We start from the raw sequence: 17,527 nt of genomic DNA, 5'->3' as shown, positions 1-17,527 counted from the left end.
CCCTGAGAAGCAATTTCTTCCCTGAGAAAGCTAGTCATCTGGGCACATGATGCACTCCACTGTAGAACTCTTTATGTGTTTGTCTCTCTCCTCACGGTGTGCTGAGTTCCCTGAAGACAAGACTGTGTTGGATCTCATTATGAAGGTGAAAGTGAAAGTCGTGTCTGACTTTTTGCGACCCCATGGACTATATAGTCTATGGAATTCTCCAGGCCAGAAAAATGGAGATTCAACCCATGTCAGATTCAGAAATCATTGCCTCCATCTATTTTTTTCTCTCCACAACCTTTTCCGTACTCACACTGGATCTATTGCTCGTGGCTCAGCTGGTAAAGAATCTGCCTGCAGTGCAGGGGACCCAGGTTCAATGCCTGGGTCGGGAAGATCCTCTGGAGAATCAAATGGCAACCCAGTCCAGTATTCCTGCCTGGGAAATTCCATGGACAGAGGAGCCTGGCAGGCTATAGTCCATGGCGTTGCAAGAGTTGTACACGACTTAGCGACTAAACAACCACCACCAGCCTTGGGGATGAAACTAAGTTACCAAGCAGTTGTCTTTCTTCGAGAGGCACAGGAGGGTTAATTTAAGTATGACCAGTGAGGACTGGTAAAGAGTTGTAAGTATTCCCAAACCCCATTTTTGAGCTTGGACTTTTCTCTGCTGAGGGAAGGTGGTAGAAGCCAGACTCTTAAGTATAAAAGGTCCCTGAATAAACCAAAGATGTTTCTCAAGCCCTTGATCTGAGCCTGTTTACTTGTATCTTACACATTAATTTTACACCATTCGTGATCTGGTTGTAGACTGTTTAAAGATTAATTGGCAGCCAGCTAAGGGGCGAGAAGTTGCTGTTGTGGTCAAGTGGGTGGGCACTCACCAAGGCAGCAGAGAAGCAACACCGTCGGATGGGGGCAGTGAAAGGCAGACAGAAGAACAAAACATTAGACAGGCAAAAACACTTATGAGCAACACAGATTGGGACTATTTAGTTCAGGTTGGGCTAAGTCGCTCAGTCATATCTGACTGTTTGCAATCCTGTGGACTGTAGCCCGCCAGGAGCTAGGGGGCTACAGAGATCCTGGAGAATCCTCTGTCCATAGGATTCTCCAGGAAAGAACACTGGAGTGGGTTGTTCTTTTCTTCTCCAGGGGATCTTCCCAACCCAGGGATCAAACCCACATCCCTTAAGTCTCTTGCATTGGCAAGCGGGTTCTTTACCACTAGTACCAACTGGGAAGCCCTTTTAGTTCAGGTCAGGCCTCCCTAAAATCAATGCCCTGGGTACGTCACTGCTTCTGTTCTGGGGAAATCCCTTTTTGAACCTCAGTCTCAGTCTCATGGGGGCTTCCCAGGTGGCGCTAGTGGTAAAGAACTTGCCTGCAATGCAGGAGACATAAGAGTCGCAGGTTTGATCCCCTAGAAGGGATGGATACCACTCCAGTATTCTTGCCTGGAGAGGCTCCAAAGAGTCGGACATGACTGGAGTGACTTAGAACGCATGCACGCTCCCCACCTGTAAAACAGAAAGGCTCCATCAAGGGCTCTGAGTGTTTATAATTTTGCAAGAGTTCCCTCATGTGAGGCTGTTCACTTCACAACTATACAGGTCAAATGAGGTCAAGACTCCAATCTCCGGGATTTTGGGTAATCAGGTTTTCCTGCCACAAATCCCCAAGTGTGGAGACTGTCCTTAGCGGGAGTCCACCACCAAACCTATCTGGGCTGGGCCCCCAGAAAAAAGAAAACTCCCAGTAGCTGGCATAGAGCCCGTAGCCCATGGTCGGCTTGCTGCCTAGGGAAGGGGTGAAAAGGAAGCCTGACTCTGAGTGAAACGGAAGTGCCTGAGGTCTGACAGTTGCTCTCAGTGTTCTGCAGCCAGGAAGGAAGTAAAACTGTCTGGGCACCTGGCAGCTTCCACCCTGAAAGCCCATGGGACAGCAACAGGTGAGAGCATAAGTGTGTTCTCTGGTCCAGAGCTGGAGCCCATGCTGGCGGGGGGTGGCTGGGAGACAGAGGTCCCTAGAGAACAGGGAGATATTCATAGCCTAGTGGGAGATAGTTAAAGAATCAGGGATTGACTGTGATTATCAGTGTACATATGGGTGCTGAAAACCTGTCAACAGAGAGCACCCAATCTAGCCTGGGGCTCAGGGAGAGAGAACTAAAAAGTACCAAGGTCACAGAACTAAAAAGCACCAGAGATTTAAAAGGAAGAGGAGTTCAGAAAAAGACACAACTAAATAGAAACCTAGTCAGCTTGTGCTTAGTGCTGGCATCAAGATCTTAACACAGCCGTGGAGATCTAGAGGCAGGAAGATTAATTCTGATCTAGGAGAAGGAGGAAGGTTTTCCAGAAGCAGGGATTTTGAGTAGAAGTTTGGAGGATTAATATGAGTTTATCAGGCATTGAAGAGGAGAAAAAGGGTGAAGGTGGAGGGAACAGCAGGTTCAGAAATGTCAAGCTACTAAAAGAACCTGATGAGGTCTGGAAAGGTGTGTATTAATGTTGTGTTTGGAACAAAAGACACCTAAAATGGTGAGACTGAGAGGTTAGGCCCAGTAGGTCAGCAGGGGTCATGTGGTGAAAGGCCTAGAAACTCACATTAAGAAGCCTGGGCTGCATCTGGAGGATAGGAGGAGCCTCAGAAGAGTCTTGAGCCACAGGAGGGCAGAGGATAGGAAACAGCTGGGTTAGAGGAGAGGCAGGAACGTTGGCAAGGAGGCAGTGACAGAAGATTGAGAGTATTAGGCCACTGTCAGACCCAACCCCTGTTGAGAAATTGAAACTTTTTAGGAGACTACAGAGGCATGGAGGAAATGAGAACTGAAACCTGGGCCCTGTTGCGCCTACGGTCTGGACAGGTGTGCTTAGCAAGGGAAGTGAAAGCGTTTGGCTGACTGGCAGCCCAAACCTGAGGAAGGTGAGAGAGCTCGGGAGGGAATGTGGGAGACTTGTCCTAGGGTGGGAGCCCTGTTCCAGGCTAGGGCAGTGTTAGGTGCCACGTCCAAGGAGGCAGAGAGGCACCTGCCACCTGCCACTGCCACTGTGCAGCCCTCTAGGTCCCTGCTCCTCAGAGATCTCACTTCCTTATGCCAAGCCTTTGCTCAGATGTCTCTTGAGATAAGCTTTTTGTCCCTCTCCTCTCTGCCTTTCCAGCACCCTGTGATTCCCCATCAGGCCCTGCCTGGGCCTCTAGGGAGCCTTCTCTGGGCAGAGCAGGTTCCTGACTTCTCACCCTGCCTGAGTGGTGGCCTGGCCATGCCCTGCCTTGAGGCAGGTCTTGTTCTGTGGTCTTGGTTCACTACTCCAGTCACTGTTACCTTGCTGCAAGTGCCCCTCTCTCATCTGACTCTTCCCACAAGAGTGCATTTAGAGAGTGACATTCATAACCAGACCCTGGGGCCCTCAAAGAAGCCACATGCCACTTGTTTGTCCTAGAGCAGGTGCATGGGAGGGCTGTTCATAGGCCACGCTGGTTGGGTTTTTGTTCTGGAGAAAGTCTCGACCTGACTGAGTCAAATAGGCAGGTCTAGGTGGAGGGTCCCATATTCTTTTATATAGTGTCTTTTTTTTTTTTTTTCAATTGAAGTATAGTTGATATTGGAGAAGGAAATGGCAACCCAGTCCAGTGTTCTTGCCTGGAGAATCCCAGGGATGGGGGAGCCTGGTGGGCTGCCGTCTATGGGGTCGTACAGAGTCGTACACAACTGAAGTGATGCAGCAGCAGCAGCAGCAGCAGCAGCAGCAGCAGCAGCAGCAGCAGCAGCAGCATAGTTGATATACAATATGATGTAAGTTACAGGTATACAATATAGTGATTTACAATTTTAAAGGTTATATCCCATTTATAGTTATTATAAAATATTGGTTATATTCCAACCTTGTAGCTTATTTTATACATAACAGTTCGTATTATGCTTATCCATCCATATATTGCCCCTCCCCCTCCCCACTGGTTTGCTTTCTACATCTGTGAGTCTGTTCCTTTTCTGTTATTTTTACAAGTTTGTTATATTTTCTAGATTCTAGTTTCCACATATAAGTGATAGCATTTGGTATTTGTCTTTGTCTGCTTTATTACACTTAGTATAATAGTCAGGAGGCTAGCAGGAAGCTATTCACCTCTAAGGGTTCAATAGAAGGGACTTAATGAAGGGACTGCTGTATTGAGATGTGGGTTGGTGAATGGAACAAATGAAAAATGGTGAGGCACCCACTCAGAGACTAGGGCTGAAAGGAGGGGCAGGAGTCCCATCACTGGAGCCCAGGGAGAGGTGGGCCTGCCAAGAAGAAATGGGATCAAGGAGGTCGGAGGGGAGGCAGCAAAGCAGGGAGGGAGCAAAGGGAGAAAGCCCAACATCTCTCTTCTCTCATCCTCTGCTGCTGCTGCTAAGTCGCTTCAGTCGTGTCCGACTGTGTGTGACCCCATAGACAGCAGCCTACCAGGCTGCCCCGTCCCTGGGATTCTCCAGGCAAGAACACTGGAGTGGGTTGCCATTTCCTTCTCCAATGCATGAAGGTGAAAAGTGAAAGTGAAGTCGCTCAGTCGTGTCTGACTCTTAGCGACCCCACAGACTGCAGCCCACCAGGCTCCTCCGTCCATGGGATTTTCCAGACAAGAGTACTGGAGTGGGGTGCCATTGCCTTCTCTGCTCTCATCCTCTGGGCTCCTGACATTCCTCATCATCAAAACCCAAGTAGAAGCCAGTTAGCAAGGGTGCCTTGTGATGCAGCCCACAGGAATCAACCTCTTGCAGGGCTGAGGGTCTGGGTCGGGGTGCAAATAGAGATAACCATCTCCAGATATGCCTGAAAAATTGTCACCCAGATGGAATATCTGGATGATGCCTATGGCTTTGACCCAGTCATTTCTCTGTGATCAGTGCTGTGTTGGAGAAGGCTTTCCTTACTGCCCTAGAAAGGAAGGACCAAACTTCACGTTGACCTTCCTATTGCTATCATCTAGAAAGCACTGTCTGGGGACTTGGAGAATAACAGAGCCACAAGGGTCTCAAGGCTAACCATGTGTTTTGCTGAAAGTTTTAACTTTCGTTTCAGGTTCAAAGGATTTGTTAACAAAAGAAACCACTTGTTATATACAAGTAAACAATTCCAATATTTAATAGAGAATTATCTATCTTACTTTCAGTATACAATCATTAAAAAAAAGAGAATCAATATCTAATAGAGAATTATCTATTTTAATCCCAATAAACAATCATTAAAAGGAAAGAGAAATAGAATACTAAAGGAGAGTAATAGTACATACATCACCAAATTGGGTTTTGACCGGCATGCATATTCAAACAGTGCTGAGAAGTCCCATGTAACAGCAATCTGGAGTCCCAGTTCAGGAAAAGTCCCGGGCAGCGCATCTACTCCATGAGTGAGACTTCAAAATTGTACTTTGGGGGTTCCCCTTTATAATCCCAGGCTGCAAACTGATAGCATCATCAAAGGAAACTGCAGCTCTGGTTTACGTTAATCTGCTATTTGTTTTGTTTTGCAAATCTTGGAATGTTGTTAAGCATGGGTGGCCAGACCCCCTCCAAGGGCTCAACAATTCCAAGATCTGTCCCCTCTCTAATCTGTGGTGCCAGGTGGCTTGTACTCACAGCAGCCAGGTAGTCAGGACAGTGTCCAGGCAGGTCAGAGGCCTGCGCTGCTTCCTCAGTCTCTGAAGGCCTGAACAAGACTTTTGTTGTTCAGTCACTCAGTTGTGTCTGACTCTTTGCAACCCCATGGACTACAGCATGCCAAGCTTCCCTGTCCATCACCATCTCCCAGAGTTTGCTCAAACTCATGTCCATTGAGTTGGCAATGCCACCCAACCATTTCATCTTCTGTTGTCCCCTTCTCTTCCTGCCTTTAATCTTTCCTAGCATCAGGAGCTTTTCCAACGAGTCGGTTCTTTGCATCAGGTAGCCAAAATATTGGAGCTCCAGCTTCAGCATCAGTCCTTCCAATGAACATTCAGGGTTGATTTCCTTCAGGACTGATTGATTTGATCTCCTTGCAGTCCAAGGGACTCTCAAGAGTCTTCTCTAGCACCACAGTTTGAAGGCATGGATTCTTTGGTGCTCAGCCTTTTTTTTTGTCCAGCTCTCACATCCATACATGACTACTGGAAAAACTATAGCTTTGAATATATGGACATTTGTAGGTAAAATAATGTCTCTGCTTTTTAACACGCTGCTTAGGTTTGTCATTGCTTTTCTTCCAGGGAGCAAGCATCTTTTAATTTCATGGCTGCAGTCACCATCCACAGTGATTCCCTAATACCACACCAACATACACAGTGCCTGAGAGACAGAGAGAGCTGGGCCCCAGGTCACAGGGCCAATGTGAGATAAACAGTATCCAGATTATACAGTGAAGACCACATAGCTAGAAAGCAGTAGAGCCACAATTCAAACCAGTTAGTCTGATTTGTTTGAATTTTGGACAGAGGAGCCTGCTGGGCCACAGTCCATGGGGTCGCAAAGTGTCAGACATAACTGAATGACTAAGCACAGCATAGTCTGACTTAGTACTTAACCCAAGCGCTTAGCCATGACCCCAAGCTGAATGCCCAATGTATAGGGAGGAAAGGCAATGGAGTTAGTGTGACCCAACACAAGGTGCCTTGTCCTTCAGACCTACCCACTGTCTCCTTTGTGGTCCATGCACTCACAAGCCTCCCCCTGTGGGGAGGAGCAGTGAAGTCACTACCCAGTGTACCTTGCGAGGACAGAGGGCTCAACAAAAACAGAGGACAGGCCTGAATAGGCCCTCAGGGAACCCCCTCCCTTAGGGAGATGTACTGGGCCTTCTATTCTATTATCTGGCTGCCCACACTTAACACTCCACTGCTGGTAAGCCTCAGGTTCTTCAGGCTTTCAAATCCATCCATCCATCCATACAGGATTCCTTGTCCTAAGTGCTGGGAACACAGTGACAAATAAAACCTCCACCCAGAGATCTATGGGGACGAGGTGCACTGATAGGATGGGTGAGATAGGGAATGCACATGCTTGTTACAAAGTGTGAGAAACACCTTAAAGGGGTATCACTTTCCAAAAAAAAAATCATTTTAAATTTTATTTATTTTTGGCTGGGCTGGGTCTTTGTTGCGGTATGTGGTCTTCTTGTTGCAGTGGCTTCTCTAGTTGCAGAGCATGGACTTTAGGTGTGCGGGCTTCACTAGTTACAGCATGTAGGCTCAGGAGTTGTGGCTTGTGGGCTCTAGAGGGTGGCTTAGTTGCCTCACGGCATGGATCTTACTGGACGGGATTGAACTCGTGTCCCCTGCATTGGCAGGCAGATTCCTAACCACTGGACCACCAGGGAAGCCCATTTAGAGCAACATTTAGAGCAAACATCAAAGTGGGACACACATGGAAGACCACAGTTTATCTCTGCAGGCTGATTTCCTAGGATTCACTACTCAGGCTGTTCCTAAGCATGGCTCAGGCCCATCCAGCCTGTGGTTTTTGCTCTCTCTCACTGTTCCTCCCTTGGGAATGTCCACCTCCCATGCATCAAAGCCCACTTCCGGTTCAGCCTTCCAAGTCCCCTCTTTTAGACAGAGGCAGCTTCCCCAGTTGGAGCTAGCACAGCTAGCTTTGGAATTTCATACTCATGCTCGAACAATAGGGAAGCAATTCTAGATCTTGTTTCTCCATCTGTAGCTCCTGTTAATTCAACTTTTCATTTTCTCCTCCCTGAATACTACATTTGCTCTAAAAGTTTGACAGTTTGGCAGCCCAGTTTTTGAGAGAAGAGGTTGCCTGAGGCCAGAAACTACGACAGAGTTGTTAATCATCTGGATACCGGAGTTGCAATCCTGCTTCTAACTGTGTGATCAAGGGGAAGTTTTTAAACAGCTCTGAACTTCTGTTTTCCCATCCTTAGTGAAGTGAAAGTCACTCAGTCATGTACGACTCTTTGCGACCCCATGGACTATACAGTCCATGGAATTCTCCAGGCCAGAATACTGGAGTGGGTAGCCTTTCCCTTCTCCAGGGGATCTTCCCAACCCAGGGTTCGAACCCAGGTCTCCCACATTGCAGGCAGACTCTTTACCAACTGAGCCATCAGGGAAGCCCTTCCCATCTTAAAGTCAGGATAATTGGTGTTGTGAGAATCAATGAGTTAATATAGTCAAAGCCCTCAGGGCTGTGCCTGGTACTCCATCAGCGTGTAAGAAATGTTAGCTATTATTGTTACAGCTATCATGAGGGGTCAGACCAATGTGCTTGTAAACAACTCCTCACACCCAAGCAAAGCTTGTGCAGATACACAGAGAGGCTCAACACACAGCCATACTTTGAGATGAGGCTGGGTGTGTAATTGTAACCTCATTTTAGAGATGGGCATAGGCTCAGACAAGGCAGGGGCATTCATTCATCTAACAAATATTTATGGGCAATTTCCACATGTCAGGCACTGCCTCTCGTCCCACACAAAGATTTCTGAATCCTCAGGGAGGGGATGAAGGTACTGTGTTTTAAACAAGCACCTTTAGGTGATTCTCAGCTTAGGCAAGTCTGTGAAAAACAGATTCCAGAATACTAGGGCAAGCATCTTGCCAGATTCCAAATTTGGAACTGAGTTTAATAGGAAATAGCATTTTTTGGTGGTAGATTTGCATATCAGTTAAGAGCACAGACCCTGGAGCCTTGATTAATTGGGTACAAATCCTAGTTTGCATTACCCTTAGCGACTACAGGGTAAAACGTGGCCAATAATATTACCTACTTCAAAGTTGTTGTGAGAATTAAATTAATTATTTATGTGAAGTGCTGACACATAGTAGCTGTTGTATAAAGTGTGAGCTATTATTATTACTGTGGCCACTGTAGATAAGCATCAGAGAAGGCAGGGGTGGTGGATTTGACGCTTCTTACCCCAGGATTGGCTCTGCCTACAGTGTTGGCGGTGTCTGTGTCTTCAGGGAGACTCACCACCTGCTCCCTTCCGCTGGAAGAGCTTTCCTGAGCCAGGGAATTCCCTCTCATAGCAACTGACAGAAGCTCCCAGCATTCTGATGCCACATGCACTGCCCGCAGCAACATGGCAAGAATTAGATCCCATCGTGAGGCCAAGGCTGGACAGGGAAGACAGATGGGTTTAGGGATTGGAGCTGTCCATTTAGAAGGGCTGAAAATCAGAGAGGGAGTATAGGTCCTGGGGAAGCTTCTCTCCATACACTGGGCCAACTTTGGTTGAAAGCAGTGCTCAGCTCACCCATGCCACAGTATGCTGGTGTGTGGATGGATGTGTTGCAGACAGGCAAAGGGTGAGTGCCTAGGGAGAAGGCAGGATGCCAGGGCCTCTGCCAGCCCTCCAGGACACTCATTTTGGCCTACAGACCCCCCAGCAGGGAGCAGGCAAACATGTTCTGTTTTGGCATTAATTAGGCAAGCTGTGGGAAAGTAAGCAGCAGGCTTCCTAAGCTGAATAGGGTCTGCTCCCTCAACGGGCCAGTGCACAGTGGTTATAGAGCTGTCCCTCCCCGGCAACAACTCTCTCCCCTGCTCCCTGCCTGACCCCCCAACACCCAGCTCAGCCTGGAGGGTCTTCTCTGTGGAAGAGGCTCCCAGATGGGTAGCATCCCATGCCTTCCAGGCTGGGAAGCCCCAGTGTCCCAGAAGAGGAAACGAAGACTGAGGGAGGGCAGGGACTTCCCAGGTCCTCACAGTGAGTCAGGGCAAAACCAAGACTGTAGCTGGGCTCAACCTCCTCCCAAGGGAATTCCTCTTTTTGTGTTTTATTATTATTTTTTTAAACTTGCAAACAAAACCAGAATGAAAATGCAGGGAAGCTGAAGGAAAACACATGCATGCACAGAGGAAACTCATACTTGTAGGCCAGCATGTTGTAAGCATTTTACATAAACATTCCCATTTAATTCCCATCACAACCCTGCAAAAAATCATTATTCTCCTTTTATGGACAAGGGAACTCGGTTTAAAAGAGGTTTTAGGACTTGGTCAAGAATCCAAAGCTAGGCAGAGGAGGAGCTGGACATCTGACCCAGGTTTGCTGACCCCAAATCCCTGTGCCGTCCACCCCAACCTGTTTTATCCATTGGTACAGCTTCACAGAGTTGTAATCACAGTGCAGCTCCCAGTGGGAAGCCCTGGTCAGCATCCCACATGGCAGTCATTCAGCCTTCCTTAATGTATCCCAGGTAGGGTAGTCACTGGCTTACATAGCTCCCCAGCCCTTTACAGATCATGTACCTGTTATTTCATTGGACCTGCACCCACCTACCTAGGAGGAACAAAGGACAGAATCTGCAATGTGCCAAAGGTCACACTCAGCAAGTGCCTGGTAGAGACAGGACTAGATCTGTGGCTTCCTGCCTCTTGAAGTCAAAATCATGCGATGGTTAGCTCCTATTATAGCCTCGGGACTGTCCCCTTACTTCCACCCCGAGCTGTAATACTCCTTGACAGGGGCACCGTCAGAGCCCGTAATCCCCTACCCCAGTGCCTGCCTCTCAGGGACTCACCTCTGGCCTTAGATCCCTACTACCTGACTCTCCTGGGCTGACCTGCATGTCCTGACCTTACTGCTATACCTTTGGTTCATGTGCTGAGATTGCGGGCTGCTGGAGTACAGGGCCTGGAGTATACCCCAGATAGCTGCTTACAACTGAGCCCAGAATAAGGGGCTTGTTGATGCTGGATAGAATCTAAGATCTAGTTCTGCCACAGACCCACTTTGTGCCCTAGGAAGAGCCTCTGTCCTCTTCTTGTGGCTGATTTTGAGGCCTTACTCCAGTGGGCTGTGATTCTCTGTCTGAGAGCTGTGGAGGAGACAGGCTCATTTCTACATCAGGCTTAACAGAGGCCTGTGTGAGAGATACCTCAGGCAGGGGCAAAAACCAGTGTGTGTGTGTGAGCTGGAGATAGACGGGGAAAGGTGACTAGGGTAGAAAGGAGATGAATGGGGGTGGGGTTCACAGACTGCAGTCTCCAACAGCATCCCCAGGTCGGCTTGCAGGGGCGGGGTGCGGAGCTCAGGCAGGAGATAGCTGGCATCTGGATGGGCAGACAGGTAGTCCTGAGCAGTCTGCAACAATGTGAGTGGGGGATAATGACAAAACAGGGAAGGGAGTAGAGGAGGCTTTGAATCCCCACTGCAGCAAGGGGTGCCTTGGTACAGAAAGGGCAGATGGGATGCTGGCCACCTTCTCTGGAGAAAGCTTTGAATGGAGTACCAACCTGCCGTGGGTCACATTCTGGGGTGCTGGAGTGAGTGAGGTGGGTGCTGTTCCATGCTAGCCATGCTCAAGTGCTGCTGCACACTTTACCTGAGGTTTCTCCTGGGATTCCTGTGGAAAACGAGAATAGCTCGTCTTTCAATGCCCACTCTTATATCTGTACCAGGCCAACTTTCAGTCCTGGCTCTGACTTAAACTTAGAATCACGTTCCTTCCCTGGTGGCTCAGAGGGTAAAGCGTCTGCCGTCAATGCAGGAGACCTGGGTTCCATCCCTGGGTCAGGAAGATCCCCTGGAGAAGGAAATGGCAACCTACTCCAGTATTCTTGCCTGGAAAATCCCATGGACAGAGAAGGCTAGTAGACTACAGTCCATGGGATCGCAAAGAGTCGGACACGACTGAGTGACTTCACTTCACTTTACGTTCCTTCCAGGAGACTATATAGCCGCAGGCATGCTGAAGGGAGAGCACAGCTTCAGAGCCAAAGGTAGTCAGGGGCTAGGCCTGGCTCTCCTGTCCTAACTGTGTGACCTTGGGTAGGTCATTTTACTTCTGGGCCCCAGTTTGTGAAATCTGTGAAATGGGTCATAGGTACTGCTAGGTGTTGTTGTGAGGGTTAGAAGCAATGAAAATATGCTTAGTTCAGAGCTTGAAACATGGACGAGGCAAAATAAATGGTAGCTATTAATTCGTTCCCAGGGTAAGAATCCCATCTGTGGCCTCCTCGATGGAAGGGAGCCAGCACCTGGTTGCACAGTCACAGGGATGGAGGAGCTCACTCCCTTCAGGGGCCACTCTGCCTGGAAAACCTCTTTCTTTAGATGCAGCTGAGACCTGTACCAGTTCTGTCTCCAAGGCCACAGGAAAGTTCTGTGGCATTTCCCCCAAAGAATCTCAAGAGGTCTGACTGTAACAGAGTGCTTGCCTGCATCGCAGGAGCAAGGCTCTGGAAGTCCCCAGCCTGGTTCAAGGGGGACATTTTAGTCAGGCTTACATTATATAGAAATCTCTTTCTCTATCCCTGTGGAGTCTGGAACATATGGATTGTACCCTCCCAAATCTGGTTTTTTTCCTGGGTGAACTCTCCCAATTCCTTTGAGCACTTCTCGTAGAGGCAACCTCAGGTGGTGCAGTGGTAAAGAATCCACCTGCCAATGCACGAGATGGGAGTTTGATGCCTGGGTCGGGAAGATCATCTAGAGAAGGAAATGACTACCCACTCCAGTATTGCTGCCTGGGAAATCCCACGGACAGAGGAGCCTGGCGGGCTACAGTCCATAGGGTCACAGGGTGTCGAACACGACTGAGTGGCTGAGCACGCATAGAGGAAAACAGGAGAACTGAGTTCTGGTCCCAAATCTATCACTTCAGGGCAAGTCACTTATCTTCACCGCGCCTCGGGTTCCTCATTTGTAAAATGAAGAAAACAATAATCTCATAGGAGGATAGTGAAGATTAGTTTGGAAAAGTGATACAAAAGTTTGGGGTTGGGAAAAGGCACTTGGTAAATATTAAATACATTTTAAAAGAAACCATTTTTGAGAAAGCAGTTAGCAAATAAGCCCAAATAAGCAAATAAGCCTCTTAGCTTCTTACAACACCTGTAAAGGAAATCATTCCAGAAAGTCAGTGCCATTCCTGGCTTTAGAATAAGGGCAAATCAGGTGGAGGGTACCCTCCTCAATCCATAAAGTCAAGTCCCAGGGTTTGACTTCAGCTGTGAAGAGCTTACTAGGTTCCAGGCTCATTCACCTACCTCTTATTCTGCAATTGTGGATCAAGGCCTAGAGAAGGCTTAGCAGATCAATGATAGAGACTGGATCCCAAATTTCCCAACATCCAACACCTTTATATGCCTAGTGCTCACTTCCAATAAAGAGAGGTGAAGGGAGGGTAATTTCTGGACCAGGCTAGTTGTAACCTTTTGTTTGCAGGACACTGCATCTCGACAAGGAGTTACCCCTTCCTCTCCACTAGCCCAGTGTCATTCATGGAATGGTTAGCCTGGAACTCAGCCACGGTGAAGGTCCAGGCTGATTCTTCCTTGTTCACCCTTGTGTCCCCCGTGTCTGGTCCAAGGCTTGGCACAAAGCAGGACCTTAGCAAATACTTTTTGGATAAATGATGAATCAGCCAGCATGTATTAAGCACTATACGAGAGGCCCTGTGGTAGGAGAAATTTTATTTAATATAACGAGCCTGTGAGGCTGGTTTTAGATGCCCATTTTACAAGTGAGGAAATAGGTTGAAAGAGATGAACTGATTAGGTCAAGGCCTCACAATGAACTGCTGGTGGAACTGAGACTAAAGCCCAGCCTGGCTACCTTCACCCTAGGCACTAGCTTCCAGCCCCACAGAAGTCAGGGAGCTGGGCCTCCACCCACTTGTTCCCTTGCCCCAGGCTTTCCCAGATACTAATTGAGGACTCTGAAAAAGGGTTCACTTTGAATGGCCTCAAGGAAACCAGAAATAGCAAGCCTAGTCTTCCAATTCCTATACAGGTTAATCTGCCTCAAGCATAGCTCTGATTCTATCAACTTCCTATTCAAGAATCTAGGCTAACAGTGTAAACAATCTAGGTTGTTCCATCATCCTAATAGCTGGCCAAGAGGCTTTGGTCAAGTTATTTGGGTCTCTCCAGGCTTCACTCACTTTCCTCTTTTGCCTGACTCCACTTCTGAGAACAGATGTTTGAGACCCCAACTTCTGATAAACTGGGGCATTCTAATTCACCCTCCACACATCCCTATGGCTCTGGAAGAGGTGTTTTTCATTTTTCTAAGGACTTCAAGAGAGACTGATATCCCTACACCCAGATGGTCTGGATAGACGAGGAAGACTGAGTCCGGGGAGCAGACCAGAGCATCCTCGTTGGGAGATTAGGAAGCCTGCTGCTGCTGCTGATAGGTCGCTTCAGTCGTGTCCGACTCTGTGTGACCCCATAGACAGCAGCCCACCAGGCTCCCCCGTTCCTGGGATTCTCCAGGCAAGAACACTGGAATGGGTTGCCATTTCCTTCTCCAATGCATGAAAGTGAAAAGTGAAAGTGAAGTCGCTCAGTCGAGTCCAACCCTCAGCGACCCCATGGACTGCAGCCTTCCAGGCTCCTCCGTCCATGGGATTCTCCAGGCAAGAGTGCTGGAGTGGGGTGCCATTGCCTTCTCCTTAGGAAGCCTGAGCTCATCCAAACAGCTAGGCGCAGGCAGAGTGGACTGGCACCTACAGTGGGCTGGCACCTAGAGGTCCTGACTCTCATTCAAGAGCTTCCTCCACTGCCCCTGGAGCCTTTTACTTTTCCTCTTGATTATCATCTGCACCTGTTTCTCTGTACCCTCAAGAACACTTAGTTACCCAGAGATTCTAGTACTGCTGTGTTCAGTTCAGTTCAGCTCAGTAGCTCCGTCGTGTCCGACTCTTTGCGACCCCATGAATCGCAGCACGCCAGGCCTCCCTGTCCATCACCATCTCCCGGAGTTCACTCAGACTCACGTCCATCGAGTCCGTGACGCCATCTAGCCATCTCATCCTCTGTCGTCCCCTTCTCCTCCTGCCCCCAATCCCTCCCAGCATCAGAGTCTTTTCCAATGAGTCAACTCTTCGCATGAGGTGGCCAAAGTACTGGAGTTTCAGCTTTAGCATCATTCCTTCCAAAGAAATCCCAGGGTTGATCTCCTTCAGAATGGACTGGTTGGATCTCCTTGCAGTCCAAGGGACTCTCAAGAGTCTTTTCCAACATCACAGTTCAAAAGCATCAATTCTTCGGCGCTCAGCCTTCTTCACAGTCCAACTCTCACATCCATACGTGACCACAGGAAAACCATAGCCTTGACTAGATGGACCTTAGTCGGCAAAGTAATGTCTCTGCTTTTGAATATACTATCTAGGTTGCTCATAACTTTTCTTCCAAGGAATAAGCGTCTTTTAATTTCACGGCTGCAGTCACCATCTGCAGTGATTTTGGAGCCCCCAAAACTAAAGTCTGACACTGTTTCTACTGTTTCCTCATCTATTTCCCATGAAGTGATGCTGTGTAACCTTCATAAAGTCTCCACTCCTCTGGCCTTCCATCTGTGACATGGGGGATGGGGCGGGTCCTGGCCTTAACGACCTCATGCTCTTTGACTTGGACGCCCTGTAGCAGACAACCGATTTTTCCTTTGCAGGGCAACTAGTCGCCCTCGCCCTCACCCAAACCAGGCATCTGCGGCCGCTGCGAAAGGACTTGTCCACGCTCGCTCCTAGGTGCCTTGGCCCGCCAGGCTCATCTGCACGAGAGGGTAGGGGTGTTGGAGGACCATGAAGCAAAAAAGGCACTCTGCTACTCCCTCAAACAAATAGGCATACTGCCTGACCCCCCTCCCGCCACATTGTAACTAACACACACTCACACACACGAGTGGGCGTCAGGAGAAGACGGCGGCTTACGCGCGTGCGTCGGCGCAGAGCCCTCTCCCGCCCACGTGCGCGCCCCCGCCGGAGGCGCGCACCGCGGCGGGCAGGCGGGAAAGCGCGCGGGAAGCCCCCGGCTGGCTCCCACTGTGGGGGAGGGAGGACCGGAGGCGTTTGGAACGTGCCATTCTCGGAGAGAACTGGGGGGGGATTTCCATGCTGCGATAGCGTTGTTACCCCTCTCATTCGCCGACCGATCCGTTAGCTCCCTCCGTTCCCCGCCGCGATACGGTGCCCCGAGCCGCGGCCGCCCCCCGTCCCAGAAGCCTGGCCCGGCCCCTCGAGCCCGGCTGTGGCCTAAGCTGTCCCCTCCGCCGCCGGAGTGGGGCGCTGCGCCGCGCGTTGGGGCCGGAAATTCCCGCGGCCTGAGTGGAGGAACCGAAGCACAGAGCGCGGCGCCGCCTACCACCTCCCGGGGCCGGGCAAAGAGGGTCGGGCTGCCTTAGTGGGGGTGGGAGGGCCGCGTGTGAGGAACCGCGGAGCCGGCGGCGGGTGGGGAGGCGCGGAGGGCAGGGGACGGGACGGCAGGGTTGCTGCTCCGGAGGCGCTGGGAGACCCTGCGCCCCCGCAGCCGGGCCCCCGCCCCCTCGCGGTCTCCGCCTCCTTGCCTCACACACCCCCCGGGCCGCCAGAGCCCAGGCCCTCCCGGGGCTCCTCCTCCTTCTCTTCACACTCACCCTCCGACCCGGGTTCTCCTGCCACCCGCCGGCCTTGCAGCTTCCCGGGCGAGTCTTCGTTCTCAGGCTCTCCTTACACACACACAAGCACACGCCCGCTCCCGGGGCGGCCCTCTCCTCTCGACCCTCCTTTTCCTCTCCTCACTTACGCCGCCGTGGGAGGAGGATTGATGTCCCTTCAGCATCATGCAGCCGCCGCCGAGGAAGGTGAGGATGCAGCTGGGGGTCTTTGAGGTTTTGGGCGGGGATGCGTACAAGGAACGCGGCTGGGGCACCGCGGCGCCCCCTCCCCCTTTGCGCAGGGGGCCGTGACCGTCGTCGTCTCGGGCTTGTCACTCACTTGCCGCCGGTTCCTGGAGGGGGGCGCGTGTGTTTGGTGCCTTCGCAGCGGAGGGGCGGCCGTGGCTCGTCCCCTTCACCGCACAGGAGACCACCCCCCAACCTAGACATTTCACAGGAGTTTCGAGTGTGCGTGCGTGTGTGTGTGTGTGAGCGAGCGCGCATGGCAGTGCTGCTCTCTGCAAAGTGCTTTCTCCGGGGCTTCACCGAGGGGAGGTGGGGGAGCCCCCGCAGCTTTGCAGAGCCTTGTGTTTGTGTGATTGTTTAGTCTGCACCAGGTTTGAGCCCCCCTCTCGCTTGTTGCCACCCTCGCGCATTTGCGGATTTACAGGACATTTGTTACCAGCCTCGCCTTAAGATTTGGCCCGCTTTCCCCACCCGGCGACCGAAAAGAAGTCGCAATAGCCACCCCACCCCAGGGGAAAACAAGAAATTAAGCATTGAACGGTTCTGCCTTTCTCTTCCCGGTTCCTGCCCCGCCCCTCCGACAAGGGGGAGAGGAAGGTGGTGATTCTCTTCCCAGGAGAGCGAGAACCGGGCGGTGCGTGGCGTGTTCGCCGCGATCTGGGCTTGGGGTGGGAGTGACGAGTGCTCCGGGCTTGTCAGCAGCTTCAGCCCTTCCAGAACTGTTTCAGTGTCCTTCCCCAGTTTTTTTCCCAGGGAGCGAGGCTGTGTCCTTGTCGTTTCAATCTTGCAGATGGTTACTGAGTGTCTACTCAGGGCGCTGGGTGGAGGAGCCTGTTCTGTCCTCCCCTTGTGGGCAAACATTTGGTGAATGCCTAACTCACTCGTGTCTGCTCCCTCTTCTTTTCTGTTTCTCACCTGGGTTCTCCAAGTGAGTCTTTTTCTTT

General features: G+C 50.4%; 1 protein-coding gene and 1 long non-coding RNA gene across 8 annotated transcripts in view; one reads left to right on the top strand and one right to left on the bottom strand.

Moving 5' to 3' along the window:
• The first annotated feature begins 1,851 nt into the window (after window positions 1-1,851).
• Window positions 1,852-17,527, top strand: part of FCHSD2 (FCH and double SH3 domains 2) — a 254,775-nt gene continuing 239,099 nt past the window's right edge. For 6 of the 7 annotated variants that reach the window (XM_004016298.6, XM_060399996.1, XM_060399997.1 and 3 more), the window contains exon 1: window positions 16,011-16,544. In XM_004016298.6, the coding sequence (XP_004016347.1) occupies window positions 16,524-16,544 (21 nt within the window). In that variant the 5' untranslated portion in view covers window positions 16,011-16,523. Of the gene's footprint in view, window positions 1,943-16,010; window positions 16,545-17,527 lie in introns of those variants that run through there. The other variant, XM_060399995.1, reaches the window with a different exon arrangement.
• LOC132657879 (uncharacterized) lies at window positions 5,092-17,141 on the bottom strand. Its single transcript, XR_009596649.1, has 2 exons — window positions 16,338-17,141; window positions 5,092-15,476 (listed from the first exon to the last, which is right to left on the bottom strand). It is a non-coding gene; the product is annotated as an uncharacterized LOC132657879 (long non-coding RNA).

Source organism: Ovis aries, chromosome 15 (genome assembly GCF_016772045.2).
Source record: "Ovis aries strain OAR_USU_Benz2616 breed Rambouillet chromosome 15, ARS-UI_Ramb_v3.0, whole genome shotgun sequence".
NCBI lineage: Eukaryota > Metazoa > Chordata > Mammalia > Artiodactyla > Bovidae > Ovis > Ovis aries.
Note: the sequence above shows the minus strand (reverse complement) of the source record. Positions and strands in the feature narration are given on the sequence as shown.